This window comes from Stegastes partitus, unplaced genomic scaffold, assembly GCF_000690725.1.
Source record: "Stegastes partitus isolate 25-593 unplaced genomic scaffold, Stegastes_partitus-1.0.2 Scaffold128, whole genome shotgun sequence".
Classification (NCBI taxonomy): domain Eukaryota; kingdom Metazoa; phylum Chordata; class Actinopteri; family Pomacentridae; genus Stegastes; species Stegastes partitus.
Window position 1 is genome coordinate 119,300 of NW_007577859.1, and position 27,113 is coordinate 146,412.

The following is a 27,113-nucleotide window of genomic DNA, read 5'->3' on the forward strand; positions in this document are numbered from 1 at the left end:
GACTAATGCTGGAATTCAGTTTGGTTTAATTCAAGCATATTTTTAACTTCCTGGGGTTGTTTATGTTGATCAACATGTACTACGTAGTTTAAGGCTGCATGCCATGGTTCGAGTGACTTAAGCCCAGTCTCATTATTCATTAGCCACACCTTACACCTTTTGCAGGGTTTAAACTGTCGCGTCAATGGATTTGCAAATTAATGCCGTCCTGCTTGTGCGACAGTCACGCTTTTATTGGTGCCTCATGTAATAATGCTCCGTCACGTTTTAAATCAGTTACACATTCAACTGAAGACTGACTCAGAAAAATTGCAATTAGATATTTTACCCAAATCGTTCAGCCCTTGTCATGGCTGATTTTCTTGTGTCAGGTGTATAAGAGATACTTCCTGTACACTTGATGGCACAAGTTCAAGCAAGTGCTTTGCAAAAGTGGCAGTCCTGTACGATATGAGAACCATCTGCAATGTACAGCAACATTTTTCAGTATTAAGATGACAATATGCCTTGCGATGAATAAGTCAATCCTTGAGTGTATCTCTACAGCTCCTATGCTGCTTTAATAGTTACACCGTTAACACTGAATAGCCTATGCCCCTGATTAAAGAAGTTAAATGACTTAATACGAACATGCTTTTTTGCACATTAATACCCAACCAGTTTAATAGAACATTAGCTTAAATAAGTGACTATGAGAAGTTAAAATTTCTTTTCTGGTGCATCCTTTACCAAAAAAAAATTCTTAACTCCACCTAAGCATCTATTAACATTGTCCTCATTCTTTTTTTTTTTTTTTTTTATCCGCGGTCCCGCTAGCTAGCCTTACCATCAAATTAACACCACTTAATTTGAGGGTAGTAAACTAAAAATTGGTCAAATAAGTTTAATCTGTGGCTCACGTAATTAAGGCGCCATCAACACATGATACGTGTAATTTAAAAAAAAAAAGATTTTTCTTATTTATTAAGATTTCAGGTGGTCCTTTTCAGTGTTTTTATTTCCCATTTTTATAATATGAGGAAATTACAATTTATGGGTCAGCACTAAGCCGCACCCTGGCAGCTGACTGCGGTTGTTTTTCGCTGTGGACTATTCTTTGCTGCCGACTTAATGTACTTTGTCCTGAAAATCCCGTTTTGGTGGAAACGAAAGGGCTGAAATATCCTTAAGGACAACATGCACTTTCATTCTGATTTTAGTTTCTCTCTCTGGCTCTCAGCTCCAGGCGTGTGGGGGTTGTGATACTTAGCTTGGTTAGTCACTGGCATCACAGCGTCATAATATCTGTTGATGCTCGAGAGTCATCGCCGTATCGTGAGAACACCGAGTATGTTTTGTAGTGTGAAACTGTGCTTTTGGAAGCTATTGCGGCATCTAATCAAAAGAAAGTTAATAATGATGGTGAAAGTGTTTCCATATTTGTATTTGCACATTTGTGCTTTCTTCAGTGAGAAGATGTCGCTAAATACACTTTCAAAAGACAGAATCACATCAATTCATGCTTCAGCGACGATCTTTTACTGAAGCAGAATGTGCCGGAACTGTATACTGATACTGTTCCTTTATAGGGTCTCCAGCTCTAACTGAACTGCTTGTTCTACACTGAATACTGTTTTTAGTGTTTCTCTCCGGCATTCATTCCCTCCCAGACAAATACACAGATGGGTGATGTTAATATGTAGCTGGGTCTTTAATACAAGAGCCAAGATACTACACAGGTCTGTCTGTCCCACACTTTGTTCATTATTTGAGGCTCCAGACAGGATAGACAGCCAGTATCTGTCAGTTCTTATCTTGTGCTCCGGTGCGACTCCATTTCTACTCTACTCTGTCATCCTCATAATCAGATGTATGCAAAGAGGACAGTAGCAAAGGAGTCCTGGGAACAAAGTGCTTATGCACCGCAGGGGTCTTCCTCCTCCTCTGCGTTTCTCATGCAAGCTGCATCTGGGTGCGTGTCGGCTGCTGCTAAACGCCCCACCGAGAGGTCAGCGAAGGTTAAAGAGGATAGAGATTTGGATGAGCGTGCAGCCCCACTGTTCTCTTTTGGCTTCCTGCTTATTTCAGTGTAGTTGTGCTGTGTCTTTTTATGTTTTGCTGAGCTGTTCCATCTCAGCTTCTAAACTCAAATCACAAACTTCGCAGCCTGGGTCATACCTTCCTGGCTTTGAAAAGACTCTGTTTATGACACAAAGAGCGTTGCTGCCAGTTATGCAATTTGGACATTTCTGTGGTTGATCACAGTGCGTGTTCATCTCTCTGTCTTCCAACCATTTCTTTAACCCCTTAATTTGAGAAGAAGGGCTGTCATTTTCAGCGCTCGGGTAGTGAGTCGGTGAACGCAGATTCCTGTCTGTGTCATTGGAGCGTGATCAAACTTGCGTTCGAGTCTTAAATGGTTCAACACCAAAATTCTCCAGCTCCTCCCAGACTACAGCTCCCTTTTACTCAGGGCACAAGGCTGTGTGGGCCTGGCTTAAGTAGTCCTTGTTGGGATTTGTAAGTGTGCTGCGTGCATGTTTTAGTGTTGTAATATGACAAGTAGCCTGTCTGGATGACATGAGAAAGACTTAAGAATTGCCTGTCATCAGCTTGTATCTGCTTATTTTCTTCCACTCCCACTCCTTGTATAAAACCCCAACCAAGTACTGAATAATGGTCAAACCTAGACTGGTTTTTACTGACAAAGACTACATCTGGAGTAATTTGGCATCGTTTTAATGCACAGTATGAACAAATATTAGGATCAGTAGGAGCAAGGATTTAGTTTTGTTGAGCAGATCATGGTATATACCTCCATGACCCACTGTTTCTTTTGTACACAGGTTCAAGATTTTCTGGCATTGGGGCAATTAGTGTCACTCGACGATGATGTAACTGAGGTTGCATTTCTCAAAGTCAGCAGAGTGGTTTCCTGTGGAAAACGGTTGCCGAGTTTTCCCTGTTTTACCCTCTCCCCTGCTCTCATGGCAGGAAAGGAGAGAAAATGTTGTATTTTCCAAGAAAAAGCTGTTCCACCTGGCTTGAGTTGTGGTTACAATACATTAGAGAAAAATTATTTCTGTCTGCTTCACACTCGAGCTCCAGAAGTTTTCCAGCACACTTCCTGTTGGCCCGCAGCTGGAATGTACTCTGGAATGATATAATGACGTTTCCACATCCCAGACTGCTTCACCAGAGATATTTAGAAATGCATTGTGTTTATAGTGAGCGGTGTGCGGGACGGCTGCTTATGATAACAGAGATACATTATATTTGGGTGACTGTTCTGCTTTAGTGGGGCCAGCGGGCAGGTGGTCCGACAGCTGGTAGGAAGCAGACGAACTAGGTCTTCTCTCTTAGAGTGTATTTGTGGTGATGCTTTGTTGAATTATGCTGCTTCTGCACAGATAAATATGCAGGGAGACAGTGACACTTGGAATACAATTTTGTCCATGAACCACTGCTACACTGGAAAGAAACATTTCCATAATAAATCAGTAAAATCTGGCAGCAAGGGTGCCAGAAAACATCAATTAAAAACACAAAAAAATATAAAAATGGTGAAAATAACGGAAAAAATCTGTAAAGTAAATACATTTTTAACTGATGCCAATACAGTAAAACAGTGTAATTTTATAGTCACACATTATAAATATTATAAAATTACAGATTTTTGTTGGTGTTTCATTTTTTAGGGTTAACATTTAAATCAATCTGTTTTCTGTATTGATATTAGGTTTATATATGTATACATAATTAAACAAAACAAGAAAATTCTGTAAAATAACAATTAATTGTTCAAAAAATGTGTTCTCATAAGATCCTGTATGTCATGCCATCCAATATTTCTCACAAGGCATAAACCATTCAGCAACATACTAGTGACAAAATATGAATTCAACAATTAGTGTGAGAATCTAATTTGATGAAAGAAACAACACTAATGTTCCTTATTTTAAAATAACAGTCTGACATTTTGGGAAACACCTCTACCACCACTAAAAAGCTCACAAATTAAGATGTCAGATCTCACTTTTTTACCTCATAAACTGTGAAGTAAAAACTTCAAGTTGTGGTTTTATGGGGGTTGTGTGAAGGACTTTTGTTCAGAGTGCAGTAACTTTAGCATTTCCTCCACAGATGTTAATTTATGAACTTTAGAAGCATTGATTTTTAATTTTTTTGTACCTCTGGCTGGTTGTTCCTTCCTGTTGGATTGTCCCTACTGCACAGATGTGAGAAACACATCAATCTTTTTGTCTAGCTCTCAGCAAGAAAGCACTAAAGCACATTTCCCAACCATTTCTAACTTCATCCTGAAGGAATAGCTCAACTGATTATATCTGAATGTCTGCTGCCTTTTCGATGACTTTTGCGGATGAGACCGATTGTGATCCTGCTAAACTGAACCTCGAGGCTACAAGTGAGGGTTGTCCTTTTTGTGAGCATCATGTTTGGTCTCTTTGTCTCGTCAGCCATCGGCGCAGTCAAATGTTTTTTCAGGGAATGAGGGTGATGTTTGTTGTGTGTTGGGAGGGGGCTTTAAGGGAAAGCAGTGAAGGCATCTTTGTTCCCTACACATAAGATACTAGTGTTTGGCTTGGCTTGTTTTGGGTGTGAAAAGGCCGTCTGTTTAGGCAAGTGTGTGTGTTTTCTTTTTTTTTTTTAGTGTGTGTGAGGATCATTTACTGGAGGCTCTTTTAATTGAGTCTGAGCACGTGTCTGAGCATTTAGTGGCATTGAGTCTTGAATCCCGTTGCAATTTGTTGAATGTCAGACTCCACACATTTTTTAAACACAACTCCACTTTAAATGTGATTACAGAACAGCTGAGTTTGCGCAATAAATATACACAGAAATATATGTTCAGAGCATTTCTGGTTCATTCAGTTGTATACTCATGCACAGACAGAAAAAGCTCCCCCTACAAAAACCCACTGTCTTTGTGCCATCAGCTAACGAAGGAGTGTTACAGACAGACAGACAGACAGACTGCAGGCAGGCAGACAGACTGTCAGATGGACAGAAGGAGGCGTGCACAAATGAAACAAAGAAAGGATGAGAAGTAGAAATTTGGGGGGGGTAGAATGCTGTCATGGAGAAAAATTAGAGCAGGAGACTATTTCAGAAAGCAAAACGAGGACTCAAACCACGTTACAAAGAATATTTTGACAACACAGTGTAGGAGAGGGTAAAAAAAAATGTTTGTTAGACGTGGTCAAAATAGCTTTTTAGCAAAGCCGATTGTGCTTTAGGATGCAAGAACAAAGAAATGAGGGATTGGCCGCCGTTACTGTCCCCACCCAAGAACCACCTGCGTCTGCTCACATTCTACAGACAAAGAAAAGGATCCATTCAAATCATTTCATCTGCAAACACAATAAGCTAATTTTTATGTTGTCTCACTGTTTTTAAAGACATCTTTGCATTGTATTTGTATAAAAGAAATGTCACCTTATTCAGGAACCAAAATCTTGAAACATCAAAATCAGTGGAAGTAGAAAGATGCAAACCTCACGACTTTCTTTGCTCCTAAGAGAAAAATGACTCACTTTCAACGATGTGTTTGTCGCCAGCAGGACTGACCACAGTCTTTGTTGCTTTTAAGGGATCAGTGTGCTACTCAAGGGCACTTTGCCTGTGGCAGCGGGCACTGCAGATGCACCACAAGCTGCACTACAGCCACGAGCTCGCCGCTGTAACGCACCGGCATGCCAGTGACGACGATTGTATCAGCAGGTTGATTTGAAAGAGAGAAAAAGAGACGCTTTTAAGAGCTCATATCAACGGATAATGTGCATTGCTGAAAAAGGAAGAAGCTGAATTGGGTGATGGGGAGATGAACAGGGACAGACACATCAGACAAAGAGGAAATTGGTCAGTAAAAAAAGCGTGAGTAATGCTGATGCCTGTTGCCATGGTGATCGGGGTCAATGAATGGTTGCCATGGAGCTCGCTACTTGGAATTCTGGGAAGGGATATTTTGACGTGTGCGTATGTCTGTGTGTGCAGTCTGAACTTGTGGCTGCAGGATAATAAAAGCCTACAGTCGTAATAAATGAGATTTTGAATGTGTGTGTACAGAGATATTGATAAAAGTAGACTTTGGCCTGGCAGAATAAAGGTAATTACAATCTATGCTACAGTAAGTCACAAGCAATCCTCCTCTATAAACATCTAACTTTCACATTGTTGTTCAAAATACAAAACCATTATTACGGTAGCATAGTGCAAAGAAGCTCTGTCATGTTTTAAGATTCACATTTAAGCCTGAATCTAATCTATATGGCTACGATTTAATGTTTTATGCCCCCACGTGCGATAATGTGGTCATATAAATAGGACAATATAACTTTCTGGTGCATGATGGGGATAAAATCATGTTATACATCACATAGTTGTGATTGTGATTTGGTAAATTTACTGGAAAATCAATGGTGACACCATCTCTGATGCTAAAATCTTATAAAAATGCAGTGTATTGCTTCCTGATACCTACAATGTCCTAACAGAATTATTAAAAGTGATGGCTACCATCATAGAAATAAAATGTCAAAGTCTTTCGACAGTTGACAAATTTGCATGATAGCCACACATTACCCACATTCATGTGGCGTGTCTGACATATCCATTCTCGGTGATGTTATGCTAATTAGTGTATCATGAAACCACGAGTGCTGTGAACAATTAAGCATGCGTGTGCAGAAGGCAACCTGAAGCTGTTGCCGCAGCAGCTTAACATGCATGATGATCCGTTTAAGGAAGTTTATTTATGGTTTTCTGCTCACTGCCGTTTGTTTATTTATTTTTACGGAGGCGATGAAATTGTCATGCTAAAGTAGTGTTCCAGCTGCCAGCAAATAAACAGACACACAGCAGCAAGACTTATATAACTTATTCATCCTCACTGTGTAGCACAAATGGAGATACCTGCTTGTGTGAATTTACCAAAATCTAGTAGATTGCATGTTTTACACCCAATTTTGACTTTTGTTCTTGCAAGCTTAGAGTTTCCAGATGACAACATGTAGTTGCTGGGTTTCTGGGTCAGTGTGTGTGTGTGTGTGTGTGTGTGTGTGTGTTGTGTGTTGCCCAACCATCATATTCTCCTTCTGATTCATTTGTTTATTTCCATTTGTCTGTCTCCATGTGTGCATTGGTGTGTATGTGAGTAATCAGTCATACTAAACAATTGCTTTATTTACATTTATCTGTTTGTTGTGCGTGCGTGTGTGTGTGTGTTTTCTAGGTATTACTTACAGTATGAGAACCTACTTGTGTTTCTACAGTCACGTTATCTGGACTGTAGTTCCTTATGGGGACAAAAGTCAAGTCCCCATAAGGAAAATTATCAAATTTTAAGGTGATGACACGATTAAAGTTAAAGTGAATCTCCTGGAAATTATATATACATGTTTGTTTGTGTGTCTGTGTGTGTCTGTGTGTGGGTGTGGATGTGACACACGAGACAGTGGATTTGCTTTTCATCCACCTGGTGTTAGCGGTTATTGCTCATCACAGCCCGACTTGCTGAGTCATCTTGCAAATATTAACATAAAAATAACAACAAGCAACAAGCTGTTGAAGATACAATGGTTTATCTTGTAATATGAAATACAGTGAGTTTCTTCTCAATAAAAAAAAAAAAAGCACATCTTTTAAACAAATAATGTGCAGATATGCATGCATTTTAGGTGAGTGATTAATATCAGAAAATGGCACAGGTTGACAGCTTGACCTTAGATTAAGACGTATCCAGGACGCATTAATGCATGCACGCACGCACACACACACACACACACACACACACACACACACTCTTTTGCATCAATAAAGCGTCAGACTTGAAGCTCCATTTTTAGATATTATAGTAGATAGCAGGTAATTTTCTGAGCTTGTGCTCATTTGCTTCAGTCCTCTTCTTTAACAGGCTAATATTTTGCATGGTCAATGCATGTTTGTTTTACTCAAGGCACATAATGTGAACCACGCATGTATCATGTCATTCTAGTTAATGTCTAATTGCGTGTCAGTATTTTAGCCATTGGGTCTGGGCCTGTCTGGTATCAGACAACTTGTTGTTTCCTCGGCCTCTATTGAAGTGATGCTGATGTGGATGTGATGCTATGTGACACATTGAGTCTGGAAGACATTGGGGGGCCTCGGATACGTCTGTGGGTTTGAAAGTTGCTGTGTATGTGTGTGCACTTGGTTCTCGTGTGAAGAGATGCGACATGATAGCCACGCAAGCTTCATGCTACAAAGGACCAACAGCGTGGGGGACAATAATAGACTCTATACACTAGTGTGGATAGTTGTTGGGGCTGCTGGGAGTGCACGTGGAGCTAGTGCACGTGAGGTTCCCCTCCCCCCTCGCTGGTGATGTCAGTCCATGTACAGTATGCTACCGCTGGCAGTGCATGTGAGCCCATCCCCCTTTCTGACAGGCCTGCATCATGAGTGAAGCTGCTTTGGGGTGTTGCTTCAATGTTACACAAAATGAACACACACAAGAGGCAAGAGTCAGTGGGACACAATGTTCACACATACCTTTCATCTGCATCCTTGATTCTTCATGCAGGCATCGTGTTTTGCAGCATTACCCATAATCCTCCTTGGGAGTAAGTCTTACACCATTTCACTTTAATCCCATAACTCTCTGGTGCACTCAGTTACAGCAAACACGTGAAAAGCTATAAGATGCACAACACTGTGGGGAAAAAGGTAAATAGGAATAAAAACACACTGACACAAACTCAAACACACTCATTTGTCTTGGTAGAACTGACAACCATCTTAGTAAATAGATCTTCCAAGCTTTCCCACACTGTTAAAAATATCTGGAATTTTGTTGGGGGTTTTTTCATTTTATGATACTTTTTTAAAAAAAGATATAAACTAAAATATTACTTATTATTATGAATTTACATGTCTAATATAACATTAAAAACCTGTAACTCTGAATAGCCATAAATCTGACTTTATTTTCACAAAAAGATACAAATTATGTTTGCAAATTTATTGTAATTTCACAGCTATGTAATTTTGTATTGAACAGATGGAAATGTTACATTTAAGTTTAATTTATATATATATATATATATTTCTAAAATTTAGTTAAGGGAAACAGTTAAGAGAAAAAAAAGTATTGGTTCAGTAATTGTACATACATTTTTTTTGTTGAATGAGAAATATCTTCTACCATTTCAGAACAAAATTGTTAAATATATGTTTTTTAATCATCACATTTCGTAGCTAATTCAATAGTTTTTACATGTCATTATCCTTCATGAAACATTAAAAAAGGCCCCCCAAAATCCACATGATCTCATGTAAAATTAGGGCAAGAAAATGTATTTTTAATTATAGAATATCACTGTGTTTTGATTATATATTTCTTTTATAGCATTTTTTTTCTACACTGCATACATATCGATGTGCACGTACAAACATGCATGTCGAAAACATGCTGGATAAAAATAGTACATGCATCAAATTTGCAGTACAAAGCACAAGTGCCAGTCATCTTGTGGTGAACTTGAAAACTTTGATCAATAGGGCATCGACTGCTGCTGTATTAAATGTCGGCTGTGCTTCCTTGTCATGAAGTGTCAGTCAGTGTTTATTGGCAGTGTGTGCTGCACGAGACACGACACGCTTGTAATGAGCTTATCCTCTAGATTGAACAGCTGTCTGACATTGAATGTGTTTGGTTCGGAGTGACTTAATGGAGAACATGATGCTCTGGGATTTGACGCAGAGCTTGGGAGTGGAGCTTGGAGCAGTGTTGTGTTTCTAATTGATGTCCAAGAAAAGAGCAGAAACGGATGTTTGCCAGAAATTTTGCAGCAGCGCTACTCACATGCATCAAATTAAACAGAGCACTTAATGAAAGGTCTGTGCTCCCATCACCTCTGTCTGCGTTCTCTCCTTCTCTCTCTGAAACACTGTAAATCGGCCATCTGTGCAGACCACACACACCTCTGTTTGCTGTGTCAGTGTCATGTTGTGGTTGCGAAAAGTTCACTCTGTATAAACAGCGTGTGTTCTGGATGAGAGAAGAAGGGGACAAGTGCAAGACAGGCACAAGTCAACAATTAGCATCTCCAAGCATTGTTGAAAATCTCAGGAGCAGAAAGGAATTCTGGGAATGTTGTTCTCTGGAGCAGGTGCTAATGCTTCTAACTGACTAAACTGACTTTGCTAGCTCCCCCCATCACCATCCCCACCACCCGCCCCATCAGCCTCCCGCTGTGTTCGTCCTCTCTACGGCATGCACAGGCAAAGTTACAACCTTTATAACATAAACCAGCTGGTCGGGTTTTGTTGCTTATCTCGCTCCAAGTCTGCACAACATCTCATCTCTGATGTAAAAGATCAGCTGTTTGGGTGCAAAAGGCTTGAGGGTGGGGTCGAGGTTGTGTGTTGAGATCATCAGCTCCGGGTGTTTATGGTTGACGTATTTCAGCAAATGCAGGGTGTGATGCCGATTTTTGGCTCCATCAGGCTCTCCCAGCAAGCTCCAGCTGATCTTGAGAACTGGACTCAGGAGATTTTCTGTTATTTCCTTGCTTTCTTTTTTCTTTTTCTTTTTTTTACAGAACTAAATTTGAACCAAATGTGTTATTTTGGTGGAGGCGTGTCAGAGAAATACGAACAAAAGCTGATATATTAAGATCTGAGGTACAACCTTTATGACCCACATACAAGATGTTTCCATAACAACTGACTCTATCAATGTGGTCATGGATGTATTTGTGTGTGTGTGTGTTAGTGTGTAAATGTACTTGCACACTAATGGAAGAAGACCCTGAGGGGAGGATGATAAAGGCTCCTCAACCCCACCCCAAACCACCTGACACACACCCTGCTGAGAGCCAACAATGCTCCTTATCTTCACTTTTAGTGTTTATTAAAATTTTATAAAAAAATAAAGAAAAGCTATATTTAGGAGATCTATATTCAAATTCTGTTATTGTTGCTTCTTAAAAGGTAAATTGTTTGTCCTGAAGATGAAAACATCTGCGTTGCTGCTGTCTCTTTGAACAGCTCACCTTATGGTTATCGGCCTGTGTCTCTGCATGATGTCATTCATTGATTTTACAGCTCGACTGTGGCCGCTAATCTTCCAGAGTGATGCCTTTGTCGATCTAATCATCAGGATTAATGTTGGAGTCTGTGCGACTTTGATGTGCGGTGACTGATTGCACTTTAATGTGCAGTGGGGTAAAATACAGATATGTTGAGTCTCATGAATGCATGGTCCTCCTTTAATAGCGCTTTCACGTTCCACCTCCTTTTATTCTTTCTGGTTCTTTTGGACTTCACAGATGCAATAATTTGAAACTTTTCAATGATATAATTTATGGTTATTTCTTATTAGTCACTGTGATATTGTGGCTTACCGCTAATCCAAGAATCTCTCCAAAACAAGAGTCTGAATCTTGGTCTGACTTTGACTTTAATGTTTCCCAGCTTAATATGTGGTTCCTCTTCTCAGAAATGGCATTACTGAAAAGCAGATCTGATTTAACTGTGTGGCTTTGTGTTCTTTCTGCAGGGCTGGCATTGACGATGTGGAGACAGATGTGGTAGAAATTGAAGCAAAGCTCGACAAGGTATGAACCATTCTAGCATGTTATTTCTGCAGACTGTGCTACTCACTGTAATATCAAATTGTATAGTATGTAGACATTATATTGTATTGTTAGAGCACACAATCTTCTGTTTGTCTCGTTCTGTGATTGTTTTTCTCTGTTCATTTTTCTACCTGTCTGTTGCCGTCTCACTCTTGTTATCGTAATATCAAGGCAATATAAACCAAGGAAACACTGCAGGCATTACTTATTACATTTAACAGGTCCGTGCACTGCTAAATAACACACATAGATACAAATGCAGGAGTTGGTACACAGTGATGAACACTGAACAAACATTCATTAAAGTCACAGAGGCTTCTAACAGCACAGTCTGTTATCTGTGATATCTTTTCTTTTCTAAAACAGTACAGCAACAACGTATCATTAATCGTTAGTGAGATATGGAGTGAAGCAGTTTGACAGTTTAATTCCCTGGAGACACCATATTTTTAAAGATTCATTGGGTCTAAAGTGCATTGCACCTGTATTATTTTCACAAAAGGCTTTTTTGTTTGTTTGTTTTTATTTTATTTTTAATGTCCACAATGACCAAAAATATAATTCTTTTTTTTTTTATTGATGCCCATATTGTAGATTCATAAATATGTAAACTGTCATATTACTAGTAATCTGTCATAGGTCCGCTCCGCTAGTGGAACAATGGAAGGTAAAATGTTTTAAATTGGCTGAAAGCAGATGGGAAATAAATGTCTTAGCTGCATCATTGTTATACCCGATTAGCTATAAAGATGTCTCTGTGTGGAAGATCAGCTGGAATAGATGGTTAACTGTCCCCAGGGAGAGAGCTGAGATCATGCCTCCTCTGATAAACTAATAGACTTGTAAGTCAGACAGAATTTAGAGGAAGAGATATTGTTATTGTGGGTAAGTGGGGACCACACCTTGTTTCTTCGTCTCTCTGAAAAACATCTTCGAGCTTCCAACTGTTCATCTTGTGCAGCCTGTGAATACTACAACGGATTACCATCCTTCATTGTGCACAACTAAGTGTCTTAAAATAAAGAATTTAGATGATAGTGATGTTTTCTTGATGTATCTATTTCCTATGGAGTCACATTGTTTCAGCCCCACACTCTTAAGCCAATATCTCAAACAAATGTCCAGACCCTGTCAAAAAAAATCACATATTTACGCCCCATTTAAGCACCATTGAAAGATGAAAAGGGTCAGAGGGGAGAGTGTCTCATCAGGATGACCTGTTGTATACAACAGGGGTCCTCCTGCTGCTCTGTTAGGAAGCTCTGATGCTGCCTGTGCTGACAGCAATAAAGACTCTTAGAGGAGGTTGTTTACAAGATTGCTGAAATCTGAACTATTCTGACAAGTGTGAAATATTCAGTGCTGTCCACTAGGGATGAACAATTTAGGGAAATTATCACGTTTTTCTGACAGATATTGTGATATGATTGTTAAAGGTCAAGCTTCAGTTCAATATTAATTGTATAACAGATTTAAAACGTGATAGAGCATTACCACATGAGACCCCACGGAATTGTAATGATTGTCGACTCTAATGGCTCACTAAAGCACTGAAATTAAGCATTTTTGTATTACGTCAGGCTTTTGCTTGTTAATTCAGTTCTCCTCTTTGTGACCCAGCAACTGGAAATACACGAGCACTGCTGTGGACCGTTTATAATGAGCCAGAATTCTAAAATGACCTTTTCTACACCTCATTGCCCAGCAGAGATTCTCTAACTGTTTCAGTCAATTAACACAGCAAGGTCTGTCATGTGGTACCAGATGTGGCATTCTGGCTCCAAGTGGACCCCTGTTGTTCTTCCAGTCCATTTATTAACAGGTCCAGACACGTATACTGTGCCTCTAATAGCCAAGCTCAGACCCCCCAGGCTCAGTACAGCACACGATGAGATCAGATTCCCCCTATCAGCCAATTTGTTGACATATATGCTGTCAGACCAGCCTTGGAAGAGCAGCAGCAGCATCAGGCTTCCTTGTATTTTCTCTGGATTCATAACAGTGCCAGTCATGTACACATGATCATCTAGCCTGTGTGATGCACTTCAGATAACTACATCTGTACATACAGCGTGTACACACTTTACATTTGACTCACACATTTTACGCCAGCAGCTGATTTTAGCAATCTTCACGCTGTCGTACATGCTGCAGTTATCAGCCTCTACAGATTGAAGGACTTACTGTCAGCCGCCCAGTAAACCACACTCTCATGGTGACAACCTTGGGAACTCCTGCACCAAATGAGATAATTAAAGGTTTACTGCACTCTCTCTTCCACACATGTTCTGATTCTGCAGTACACACAGCTGCATTAGTGCAACTGTAATGACAGTGTACCGCTCTGTAGCTTATCATATTACCCGTAAAGTGGGCAAGTGTAGCGGTCGCCAGTTCATGGGGTGTTTAAAGGCGTGCATACCATCACTGTAAACTGTCTGCACCTGGTAGTATACATTTACAGTCATATGTTTACAATTACACTTTTTGCTCTTGTATGCCTGCGTCTCAAATCACAACCTAATAAACAGTATGTGCAAGTTTGGTACGATATTGGAAAAAGCATTGCAATATTTTGTTTTCCTGCAATATATGCTGCCATGTGACAAAACAAACTTAGTAAATAGGGCGTGTGTATAACTTACCGACTGCAAGATGCTGCCTGTGGCCAAAGTACTGCAGCCTGGTCCACTTGTTTGGGGCGGCAGCCTTCATGTTCACCACATTTTCTGTTGTTATACAGACTTGACGTCTCTCATCGAGGCCTCAAGCAGCCAACGTTTCTCTAATCACCATTACTATGTTCTTGCTGTTATGAGCCTAAGGGGAAAATGCTGTTTGCAAACAGCAACTTTTCAAATGGAAGTACTCATTATTAAAGTGGACAGTAAGATTTGGGGCTCCTTTGTCAAGCTGGACCACAAGTCGGTTGTAGCTGCAAAGCATTCCCCTCATGACAGCACTGTTTCAAGTTGTGCCTTGTAATTTTAATACAGCTCTGGGACAGCAGCTTGAGAAAAAGAGTTACGTGATGGTGTTACAAACCGCTTCTGAAAGGATCATGTTTTTAGTAACTGTATTAATTAGTATGATATTATTCATGAGATGAAAAGCTACACATCGGTGATTTCTGTCCGTCATGTGGCACCGTTCTCATACGGTGTAACACTGGCAAAGACATCTTAAATAGATTTTTGCTTCAGATGAACTGGTCAGATTAGATCTGGCTTTGTGCTTGTCATACCGAGCTTTGTGGTGTCGATACAAAAAGGTCAAACAAATCAGTTGTGTTGCTTTGTCAAGTGGCCACAATTGCAAGACACTGCTGACAGAGTAACCATGCTTGGTCAACATCATCGTTTCCGTATACCTGATGTTGTGGGGGTTTTTTTGCAACCAAATTTTCCTTTTCAGTGTTTTTCTCCTGTTCTTCGCTCATTTGACTGTGCACTTGCATCGCCAACATGTCAACAAACTCTGTCTTATAAATAGTCATCATAAAACTCTGTGTGTCCAAGAACTCTTAAATCACAATAAATTATATTATGTCAGACAGACTTCTTTTGTAGATTAGTCAAGTAAAACGAGAACCGTATGCGTTTTCTTTTTGGGTCAATCAGCAAAGACATAGCATGATGTGTTTGAGTTCATTTTTCTCACATACTATTGCGCATGCGCACATTACAGTGTTGATATTCAAACAATAATTTGTACAGCCCTAGTATGTGCACCACACTACTTATGACTGTTTTACTTGACTGAACATCTAAAAAAATATAAATACAAATAAATATCTGAAGAGTTATTAGATGGATTCTATTGAAGGTTTGTATAGACAGTTGTGGTGACCAGAGGCTGACATACAATAATCTAAACATGTAGTTTAAGTAAATGTAGCTTTGTTCATTTTTACTACTACAAATTTTCCACAAAAGAAGAAAATTAACAAATCTGGAAGCACCCTACACTCGAGGATGCCCTTGTATCTGCTTTGAGAACCACTGCTTTTTGGTATAGTGCCACCAAACATTCTTTCAACAGAACAAAAATGTGTACTTTTGGCTGAAATTATAGTTATGCAACACTGCACCTGTCGATGGTGCTACAAATAGAGATAAAGTGTTAAAAATCTCATTTTATTTTAACTATTTGTGCAGCATGTTGTGAATGTGTGAAAATGGGAGCTTTGCCATGTATTTAAGTCTTTTAATTTGTACTTTTATCTCTATTCTTTAATAATACTCACTTCTCATTTGGATTCCAGACACACCAGCTTCAGTAAGGCCTGCAGTGGCCTCAATACAAAAATGAGGATTATTCTAAATTTGAGTGTCTTCTCACATTTTGCATGTGACTAACAGTTCCTTTAAGCTTTGTTTGATTCGCGTCATCACTGCAACTATTAATATCCTCGCGTTGCCTTGTGTAAAACATGTGACTCTTTAAATAGATGCTGCTCTTGTTGGGTATTAAAAGTGATGGTTTTTTTGTGCACCCATCTAGCTGGTGAAGCTGTGCAGTGGGATGATTGAGGCCGGCAGGGCCTACGTCAGCGCCAACAAGCTCTTTGTTAATGGCATCAAAGACCTGTCCCAGCAGTGCAAGAAAGAGGAGATGATATCGGTGGGTAGCGGCAACCATTTCTTCAAAACTGTACTCGAATGTCTGTATCCACTGAAGAATGTTTGAGGGTCAGAGTCTCAACAAATGACCACTCATCCGTCTTTTCTACAACATTCCAGCGAATCCCCACATGAATAGTAACGGCAAAGCAGTATAAACAGTGTTGTCCAGACACAGAGTATTGCAGCTGTTGTAAGCATGAGAGAAGTGACCACATGCAGACAGGAGATGTTTATGCCGACAGTTTACATGGCTGCAAGCAGAGACATCTGAAACCTGCTTTATGGTTTTTTTAGGAAAACATTTGGACTGGATTTCCTGTCAGTATGCGTGTCACCCTGGTAGCTTCAGGGTGCAGCAGCTAGACATTATTTTTCCAAAGTCAAGAAGTCTCAAAATGTTTTTTTCCATATAAGCATCGATCTACAACATATTTTGTGAAGAGAGACAGTTCAGAAATCTTATGTGAAAAAGAGATGTAGGTACATACGGAGACCTGTGCTTACACTGTGTATGTGTGTGTGTTGTCAACAGGAATGCCTTGAAAAGTGTGGAGAAAGCCTTCAGGAGATCGTCAACTACCACATGGTAAGAGACTTTTACACAGACACACACACACTTGAGGTAGAGCAGCATTCAGACACGCCCAGGTTTTCCTGGCATGTTAACATGTTTCAGTCCTTCCCTGGTCCCAACATTGCACAACACACACAAACATACACACAGAATTTAACTGTGACATCACTCTGTCATGGTGAGTCTCTCCACGCTGGTCAGTGCACATGCGTGTGTCGGATTCAAACCACGTGCTTCAGCCGAAGCTACAACACAAAAACATTCACTGATAACGTAACACACACCAAAACAGGTTTTCCCCTCATGACTCCAGAGTGATTTCTCATCATGACTAAATGTCATGCAAATAAAATTTCCCACTCTGTGAATCTGCTGGTACAGGTTTGGAGAGCCCAAAGGCAAATCTACATGCAAAGAGATATTATGACGTTTTAAATACTTATAAGTCATCAACATTGACAGTTACAGGTATTAGACGCTTTTAGAGAACTGTATTACGGTTATGACAAGTTGATGTGAGGTGTTCGTATATACACGACTGTGCAAAATCTATAAAAAATATATATGTAGCCAAAGGTAAAATAAGGATGTGTAACAGTGGAAAAAAAGAGCGAGCAAAGATAAAAATAGATGCAGACGGAGGATGGAAGCAACAAAGAGACAAGACACAACAGTCAAGGCTCTGCAGCTTTAAAAGAATAATTTACACCACAGCTCTGGTCCTTATCCCAGAAATCTGCAAAGTTACCCCGTCGACAAACCATTTTAGTGAACGAGCATTGATTTTGTCTCGTAACAAGATAGATTCTGCTGAGGATTTGACATAAAGACCCAAACAGGCAGACAAGGGTAGGTCAAATTTTACTGCCAGATTGCCGTTGAGTTTTAGCACTCAGATTCATGTATTTCCTATAAGGCTCTTTGATTTTGAAGCTCAGCAGTTGCAGCGATCAGGATCCTTTTGTTTCCTCCAATGTCTGATTAACAAGACTTACCAGTTTACAGCACGATTGACGAGGCGAAGCTGTACGTGCTCACAACTGTTTGGATGTCTAAATTCGTTGTCTAACAGCAGTGTGCCTTAGTTTAGTTTTAGCACGCTAAACACACAGTTCATGGGAACGTCATTAGTTAATAAATACCCAGTGGCATTAGGTGAAAATTTAAAGGATCACAAAAGTCATCAGGACATGAATGTCAGTTCAAAATTTAACGGGAATTTGTTTAACAGTCTAGTCATTGAGATGTCTAAGAGACAGACCAGGTGTTTGCCATCTTTCTGCCAAACTATGTCTTATTTTGGTATTTCTGGCCATCAAGCTGTTATGCTACAGAGACCCTTAGCAGCAGCTTTTATCTTACCTTTCTTAATCTGTATTGTGCTGTGACCTCATTAGAGTCTTTTACCCTCCCCTTTTCTTCTTTTACAACTGCCCCTTCTTGTTTCTTTAATTCTGATTTCCCACTTTGTCTGCTTGTATCACTATGTACAGTATGTGACATTCACTGTCCTCTACAGTACAACCTTGAATGGAAGTTTCCTGATTTGAGTGTGATTGAAATTTGCTGAGTTTATAGTTGTTGTTTTTTTTATTCTTGGAGGAATGGAATACCTTATTCTAAACAAATACACTTTGTTATAAAAGCACAGATGAACTTCACTTTAGTAGTTTCAGGACATTTACAACAGCACTGTTTGCTAGTTGGACACAGACATGAGTAGGTCACAGACACAACACAGAATCCACTATCCCATATTCCTCACTAATCTGTCTTGTTCTTTTCCCACAATTTTCATTCATGTCCCTTCTTATCTGACCGCTTTGCTCCACTGAGTTCAAGCCTCTTTAACCCCAACCTTTTTAAATCAAAGCGCTGCACACTACATAAGATCCATCAGCCACATCAGAGTGATGGGATTCTCTCTTTTCCTATAAAAGCAGTTGACTATTTTTGTCTTCCTATAAATTATATGCACTGACATGTTTAGTTTTTTGTTTTTGTTTTTTTTTTTCTGTGCCTCTAACTTTAAGTCTTATCACATAGCAGACCACTTTTGTTAAATCCTCGGTAGCAAAGCTTTTGGCTGTTTGATGGGCAAACTTCTGTTGGCTTTCATCACCCCCTGTTTCTTTTCCTCTGCCTTTCCATCCATCCTTGCTGTCCTCCTGTACTCTTCCTCCTCCATCGCTTACCCTTCAGCAAAGGTGTCCCAGTCCTCCGCTCTAACTCCCAGGAATTACACTAATAGCTTGTCTGGCAGACAGTATGAATGGAGGAGTGGAAGAAGGGGAGGGAAAGACATAGTGAAAGGAAATCTGTCTTTGTTCGACCACCCACTGGTGCCTATTTCTGCACCTTTTCAGCTCTGGAAGACACATAAGTAGGCACTGAAACAGAGAAAAGAGTCTCCCAGTAAATCATGGGATGAGCAAATGCGTTTACTTTCAAAAATGCATAAATCCCACCACAGGTCTTAACAGATTAAGAAGAAAATCTTTGTGGAACTGAGCTGATTGTTGTGAGATTGTCATGTACTGTATGAAACAGTTTCTATGCAGTGATGTTTCTCTGGAAGACCAACGCTCCCGTTGGTTTCCTGTAGTTTTAATGCCAAACAGACAGAAATACAGGAGAAAAGGCTGATGCAACTTTGAGCAAACCCTAAGGATCTCTAAATCTAAGGATGAGTGTGTTGTGAAACTGAGAGTAGACATCATGTAGGTGCGGTTGGGTCAAGCCCAGGGCACTGTGATGAAAACCAGGTCTGGATAGAACATTTGGAGCCTTTACCATTTGTACAATATCTGTCTGATGGAACTAATATAGATTTTTTTGAAGATTTAATTATTTTCTGTCATACACCTCCTGCAAAAGATTATTATAATTAAATTATTATTAAAGATTAAACCAGTGTTTTTTAGCAGTTGTCTGATTCACATTTCACATGTCAGAGTTCTCCACTGCTCCACCAAACAGTGATTTTTCTCTCTAAACCTTTCACATGGTTTCATTTCATTAAATGTTTAAATGATCCAATACTAAACCAAAAAAAAGATGAAAGTAAGTCCAAAAATGAAACCAGATTTGTGTATCAGAACTCTTTCTTTCCCGTCCCATTAATAATCTGAGAACCCTCTCAGATTTATCAATATATTTATCAATATATTGCAAAGTATGATTTGTAGAATATGACTGCAGATTTACAGAAAGGAGTAAAAGGCTGCTTAACTTGATGCCTACCACAGTGTGGCAACCATTTAAAAAGCTGTTTCAAAGCACCGCAGCCAACAAGGAATAGCAGGTGATTCATATTTCCACACTGAGTGCAGGATGCATTTGTATAAATTTATGAACTCCCACCTCAAGCAGCATATCTGAGAGCCAGGACCTGATGCAGTGAGTGTGCAGGGACGTCATGTGGACGGAGGCTTATACATAGACTAAGCCTGTAATCCTCAATGTGTATGTTTATAAACTAGGGACCGCTATAGAAAGTTTAATCCACATACTGCCCATAAGGTTTGTCATATACATTGTTTGTGTTTGTATGGCTATGGAGGCAACACAATCTTATCGCATTTGTGTGTGTGTGCATACAAATGTGTCCACTGAGGCATTCTTGTTGCCCCTGCAGACGGATAAATCAACGAGGCCGCATGTTTGCTTAACATAGATGGATGGTGCGTTCATCAGCAGCCAGTGTGTGTTCATTATATGACAGAAATATAAAAAATCAGAAGCAAAATCCATTGATAGGATGCACAAGTAATGGAGGAAGAGGAGAAGGACAGAGGGAGAGGAAACAAAAGAGGAGGATCCCATCGTTAACAGGAAGCTAAATGTGGCGTCCTATAGGGCTAAAAATCTGTGGAGGCAGCAACTGAGCGTATGCACATGTGTGTTTGTCCTCATCTCTCTTCTCTTTCCCTCTTCTGCCCGTGGCATCATCTTATGACGTGAGAGGGTTCGCACTGCCATCTTGTGGCGAGATCTAGCAACTACAGATTTGCAGAAATGATCCATTTATCCCAGTTGCAATCAGTTCTTTGATTGCTGTGCTCTGTGGCTCATCCTATGTGTTTGTGTTTCCACCTCGCTTGGCTTCTCACAGATTCTGTTCGACCAGGCTCAGAGGTCGATCAAACAGCAGCTTCACACCTTCATTAAAGAGTGAGTATATCATCAACAGTTTATGAAGTAGCTTCCTCTCACTCCGAAAAGGAAAGATGCAATGCATGTTTAAGTTAGTAAGGGGAGATGAAGTCATGCAAATGGATATCATAGGACAGTATGTTTATATTCACAAAATCGGTTGCATACCAATGGCCGATGTCTGTCTTTATATGTCCACATATTGAGAAATAACAGTTGAGATTTATAGTTAGCCTCTGCAAAAAAAAAAATCCAGTAACATGAATCAAGAATTTCCATCTGTGACTCCTATATGCTCTTGTGATTTGGCATAATTGTATTGAATTATAACCCACCTCTTTGTCTCTGTCTGGTGCTTCCTCCATCAGGGATGTTCGCAAGTTCAAGGACACCAAGAAGCAGTTTGACCGAGTGCGCGAGGACATGGAGCTAGCACAGGTGAAGAACGCACAGGCACCCAGGAACAAGGTGCACGAGGCGGAGGAGGCGACACAGGCCCTCATCCTCAGTCGCAAAGCCTTCAGGCACCTGGCCCTGGACTATGTGCTACAGGTGAGACACACACACAAACACCTACACAGACCCAAGGTGTAATACCAGTGTTGTCCAATAGATGGCACCCTCGATCAACGGCTACCAAACTCATGACTCTTGATGCTCCTGAATGTAGAAAAAGGAGCAGCTGAGGTGGTGTTTTTTTTTTAAATCATTTTTTATTGACTAAGTCACGTAACATCCCTCCTGTTCATGTCAAACATGCAGCCTAAAATGTAGAATTTACTTTTCCCTTTTGCGTTCTTTTACAGATTAATGTGCTGCAGGCCAAGAAGAAGTTTGAAATCCTGGATGCAGTAAGTAGTTCAGATTCAGCTCCTTCATTTTTACGCAAAAACACCTGAACAAAGTCACGTTCTGCGTATGTATGTGTTATTTCCCGTAGAGTGTACAAACACAGGTTTTATTTTCTCCTCATGTCTCCCGCAGATGTTGTCCTTCATGCGAGCCCAGTACACTCTGTTCCAACAAGGCTTTAACATCCTGGATGAGATTGACCCCTATATGAAAAAACTGGCTGCACAGGTAAAAAGAAACAAACAAACCCAACACGATTACTGCAGTTGCTTGTATAAAGAATAGCTTATTTGGCAAATAAGACATCCACTGGGATAAGGGAGCTACCCAGTTATTCAGGTCGTGACTGTGAATTCATGGAGGATTTGAGTGTTTTTGTGTTGTTGTGTCTTTCGTCTTGCTTGTATTTCACTGACTCCTGCTGCTTGTCTTCTGTTGTGTGCAGCTGGATCAGCTGGTCATCGACTCGGCCATGGAGAAGAGGGAACTGGAGCACAAACACGCCCTCATCCAGCAGAGAGTGAGACAACAACACAAATCTTATCTACCAGCCCCTGCTGTCAAAAAGCAAAATCTCTTTGCTTATCCTTTTCAGAGGAACACTTGTGCACTGCCACCTTCTTTTTCTTCTCTCCTTGTTTTTCTTCTCTGCCAGTGAAAGTCACCAATTATAAAAAAAAAAATAATTACAAAACTCACACGGGCACAGCAGCTTGTTGAGTAATTTCTTGTCATATGTTGTTAAATTTGATCAGAATAATTCTCTGCGAGTGATGTTGAAATTAGGAATCTATGTAACAAAAAACAGGGAAATAAATCATTCAATATTACATTGAAGCGTTTATATCTTTAGAAAACTTCAGTGCCAAAACTCCATCTGTTGTTTCATTGAGGCAATTTTGGTAAAAGCGATCACAGTACAAACTAAATCTGAGAAAGTTTTGTGCCACAACAATTGTCTGCCGTTGTCAAATTATATTAATGTAAAGCTTTTCAAAACCATGCAAGCTCCTTTACAGCCCCTACACAGCTCAGCTTTTTCTCAAATCTTGATCTTCTCCGTTTGCATTGAAACACTTTTATTATATCGTATTTTCCACCTTTGAATCTCAAATGCTTAGAACAGATGTCATGGTCATGTGTTTTATGCTTCTCAGGAAATGACTATTGACATTTTCTTAAAAGTTGCTACACCAGATTTTTCTGTCAACACTTTTCACTCAGAAATGACAAGCTCCTCCTGTTTCTGTAGAAAACCTGCAGTTAGAACAGATATTTACCTTTTCTGGAATCTGAAACAGGTTATGTAACGACAACCAAGCATTTTATCTTACATTGTCATCACATGCCTTGTTTGACAAAAAATATTTTCCAAAGAAGCTTTGATTCTCTTTTACCCTGTCTGTTTCGTGACCTGAGCTGTCACGTATTCTTTTGTTTCAGCAAGACATGGAAATATCTTACAAAATAACAGGAATAAATTTATCAGTGTTGAATGTGGGTTGTCTTTAAACCAGGCCTAAATTAAGAGTTTGAAGTCAGAAAGCATTTGCAACAAAGACAGTCAGATAAATTTGTTTTCCAGATCACCCAGCTGAGGAAGAACAATACCTTAAATCCATCCACCCGTTCACCAAACAGCGGTCACACTCATGCACAAACATCATCCATCTGTTGTTGGAGGAGATGCCAAAAACATGTCAATTTTTCCACCCGACTTGGCCGTTCCTTGTATTCGATTTAGTTGCCACATGGTGGCATCCGGCCAGACCTGGCAAACAAATGTGTGCCGCACCTAACGGCCTATCAGAAGGCCTTCTTTCTTTAATGCTGCTTGACCTATTTCAGAGTATTCTATACTAATAAACAAAGCATAAACACTTCATGTCTAACCTGCTGCAGCTAAGAGTCAGTTGGATCTTGATTAGATTTAGAGCAACTGTTCACCGGAGGCCATCTCGGTTTCACGGTTTGTGAACTAGCCAAGGTTGTGGTTGTTACTCAAAAAAAATCCATTAATTATTGCTTTTCTATATGTAAATAAAAGCAGTCTTTCCTTACTGACTTTCTCTTTAAATTAAAACTATCTGCTACATTACTTTTGCATTGTACCACAACAATGCCTGAGATACAGGGTCACAGTCAACTACATATGTTCACATATCTACACACATCCCTACCCTAACACAGGGGATGTGCACAAGAGCTGTCCTTATGTTCTTCATAAAGCATTACCGCAGCAAGTCAACAGCAAAGTTAGTAAAAACCAGCCTGATGAGCACAGCACACAATCAGGGTAGCACTGGCTACAGGCTACACTGCTTCAAAATCAAGGGAGTGATTAGTAACTGTAATGTAATTGCTGCATTTAGGAACAGTAATTACAGTGAGACGAATGTATTTAATAACAGGAATGCTTTATTTTGTAATGCATTACCCACAACACTATCATTAACTAGCAGCAGCTGGTGAGTCAAGACATTCGACACATCGATTAGTACATGTTTCACTTTACCGCATATTTAGCTTATGTCAATAAATGAATGCGGTGGTGTTCTTCTATTAATACATTTCTCTCCCTCTCTTCACTGTGCCCCTACATGACCGCAATCTTCTTCTTCCAGACTCTGATGCAGGTGAGTTTATTTTTTTTTCTTCCTTTTTATACCATTAAATTTATCCACAGTTTCTTGGTTGAAAGTTAACTGTGGAAAATGTCTTCTGGTGGCAATCTAAAAAGGTGGGTGGAGAGTTGTATTGTATAAACCTTCAGGAGTAACATAGCAGAACTATGCAGCTTCTGACCCATAGTGGTGAGTTTCTTCACAGGAGTAGACTTTAGGATGTGATTCTTTGAGTTTGTTCTCTAAGCTCTAGATCATGTTGCCTGTAAGCAAAGAAGCCACATTTTCTGGTTTGTTGATCCCCAATTTCCGCTTCCACACGCGCATGTAATGGCATCTCGTAAAACGTGAACCAGCAGATGCGCGGGTACCAGCCATTGTGTATGTGTGTGTAGCAGTTGTTGTTTAGCAATGCAGAATAGGTTGAATGACTGATGCACGGAGAGCGGTTTTATGGTCACCCTCATGTCGTCTGTTCGGCGTTGTAGTGCAGACAGTTTGTTTTTCTGTGCGTGTGGGGCAATCTGTTTGTCTTTCAAAGCATGACTGTGTTTATCAGGAGGCAGGGGACGAAACACGCTTCTTTAATGCTCCTCATGCTTGTGTGGGCACGCCAGCACAGCCTGTCTGGGCACAGGAGTTAGATGTTTTGATTTGGGTTTCTAACCATGATGATAGCTCACGTCTGCCTCTTTGCCTCACTGAAACCGGTGAGTTTCATTGTTTGTCATGACTTACGTACACATGTATGTAGAATGCTACTTGCAGCAGCGCTATCCCAAGAAAAAATTCCACTAATAAAGCATATATTCTTGTATTGTATCACATCTTATCATGCCATATTATCTATTGTGTCCAGCAGGTCTTGGCTGTTCACAAAGAGCAACAGCTTCCCGGACATGAAATACTTTTTTAAAACTCATAGTCTGTCTTCAAGATGTCCTTTCTTCTCTTTAATTTTAGATATTTTTCCAACCACACACTCTTTCTATCATCATAAATAGCTCTGAAAACATACAAGCTGTTCCTCAAGCTTCTAGAACACAACTGCATTTTTCAGTCCATAATTAATCCGTTTCATATACTCATGAGCCAATCAGTGTATTACTCTCCTGCATGTTGTGTGTCTTTATTTTTGGATCATGCAACATACAGTATGATGCTCGTGTCTGTTCTGCTGAGAACATGTTGTCTCTGATAAAGCCAACAGAGTGCAGTATACAGTTGAGAGTTGGAGTTGTATGGGTGAGGATTGACATTTCAGCTTTCTGTGGAACTGTTTATGTGCACTTGTGGTGCATACTTGCTCTTATACAGCTGCTACAGGAGCATAAGTTGCAGAATAACTAACTGAACCAATGATGACTCAGATTTCTACTCAAGTTTATTTTGTGTTGTTAGATAATTCCTGGGATGCCGTCAGCAGCGAGCAGAAATTCCTTGCTAGTAGAAACTTTACTGCATGTCCTTCCTGATGGACTTTATTTCAGCCGTGATGAGAATAAAAAATGGAAGCAGTTTCCGGCCGTTTTCTTCTCCTGTCACATTTTTACTCACTGTAATTTTTCACTCAAGTATAAAGTCGGGCACAACCATGGCTAGAGGTAAAGAGAACCCAAATGTTTTTTTTTAATGTAATATGACATAGTTGTGATGCCAAAAATCATTTAAAACAAAAACAAAAAAGAAAAAGTTGGTTTTTTTTCTATTATTTACTACAATTTCTTTCTTTCTTTTTTTTTTTATAAAGAAAAAAAGAAAAAACAAGCTGAGATCAACAGGTACAACTTTTTATGTTCCAATTGCCCCCAGATGAATATTGCTGACCGTATAAACAAAAGATATCCACCAATTACATTGTAATTTGCTTCCGTACTATCTGCTCTGTGTAAACAAAGCCTGCAGTTCAGCCCAGCTCAGCAGAAAACTCCTTGAATTTTTGTCACGTTGCAGCTGAGTCAGTAATGGCTTCACGATTGCACCTTGACCTTGCATGAAGGACCTTAGATTTTTTTTGTTTTATATAGGAACTGGTTAGTACAAAAAAATCTTTTTGGTGAATTTTTAAACTAAACATATAAATGAAGCGATTTTGTCACAGGTGATTAGCTCAAGTACTGTCGTAAAAGTTCCAAATCCAGCCATTCTTTCTGTTTTTACAGTTTCTGGCCCTGATAGTTGGTTTGATGTCTGCTATTTTTTCTTTAAAGACAGCATGCCTTTAAACCCGTCTGCGGTTTGTGGAGTTCAGAGGGTTAATCCAATAAAATAAGTGTGAAGAAGCAGTAGTAAGATGATCTGACTGCAGCTGCCTCAGTTCTTTGATGCTGTCCTCTACTGTAGCTCCAGCTCTCATAATCAAAGAGCTGGCGCAGTCGATATGTAACCAGCGACTGCAGACGTGTAGCTGTGCATGATGCCAGCGTCAACCCACTTCCTCCTCCATCTACTGTCAGCTCTGGCCAAAGTCAACAGATGGCATTACAACACACAGTAGGGGGTTGAATGTGAAGGGAAGTGATGGAGCACAAATAAAGAGAGGAAGACGTGGACTGTTTATGAAAGAGATAAAACTCAAAGGAAGAGAAAGGTGTCTGCAGTGTATTCCACGGTATTCCACTGATTTTAGAGTCACGTAGACGTAGAGAGTTCAACTTCAAGC

At 39.9% G+C, this 27,113-nt stretch overlaps 1 protein-coding gene across 3 annotated transcripts in view; it reads left to right on the top strand.

The window, feature by feature from the left end:
• The window catches only part of LOC103354975 (arf-GAP with coiled-coil, ANK repeat and PH domain-containing protein 3-like), a 60,473-nt gene that overhangs the window by 15,498 nt on the left and 17,862 nt on the right, over positions 1–27,113 (top strand). For all 3 annotated transcript variants that reach the window (XM_008278600.1, XM_008278601.1, XM_008278602.1), the window contains exons 2-10: positions 11,543–11,600; positions 16,125–16,244; positions 16,779–16,832; positions 20,935–20,993; positions 21,344–21,527; positions 21,782–21,826; positions 21,960–22,055; positions 22,273–22,347; positions 24,452–24,463. In XM_008278600.1, the coding sequence (XP_008276822.1) occupies positions 11,543–11,600; positions 16,125–16,244; positions 16,779–16,832; positions 20,935–20,993; positions 21,344–21,527; positions 21,782–21,826; positions 21,960–22,055; positions 22,273–22,347; positions 24,452–24,463 (703 nt within the window). The remainder of the gene's footprint in view (positions 1–11,542; positions 11,601–16,124; positions 16,245–16,778; positions 16,833–20,934; positions 20,994–21,343; positions 21,528–21,781; positions 21,827–21,959; positions 22,056–22,272; positions 22,348–24,451; positions 24,464–27,113) is intronic.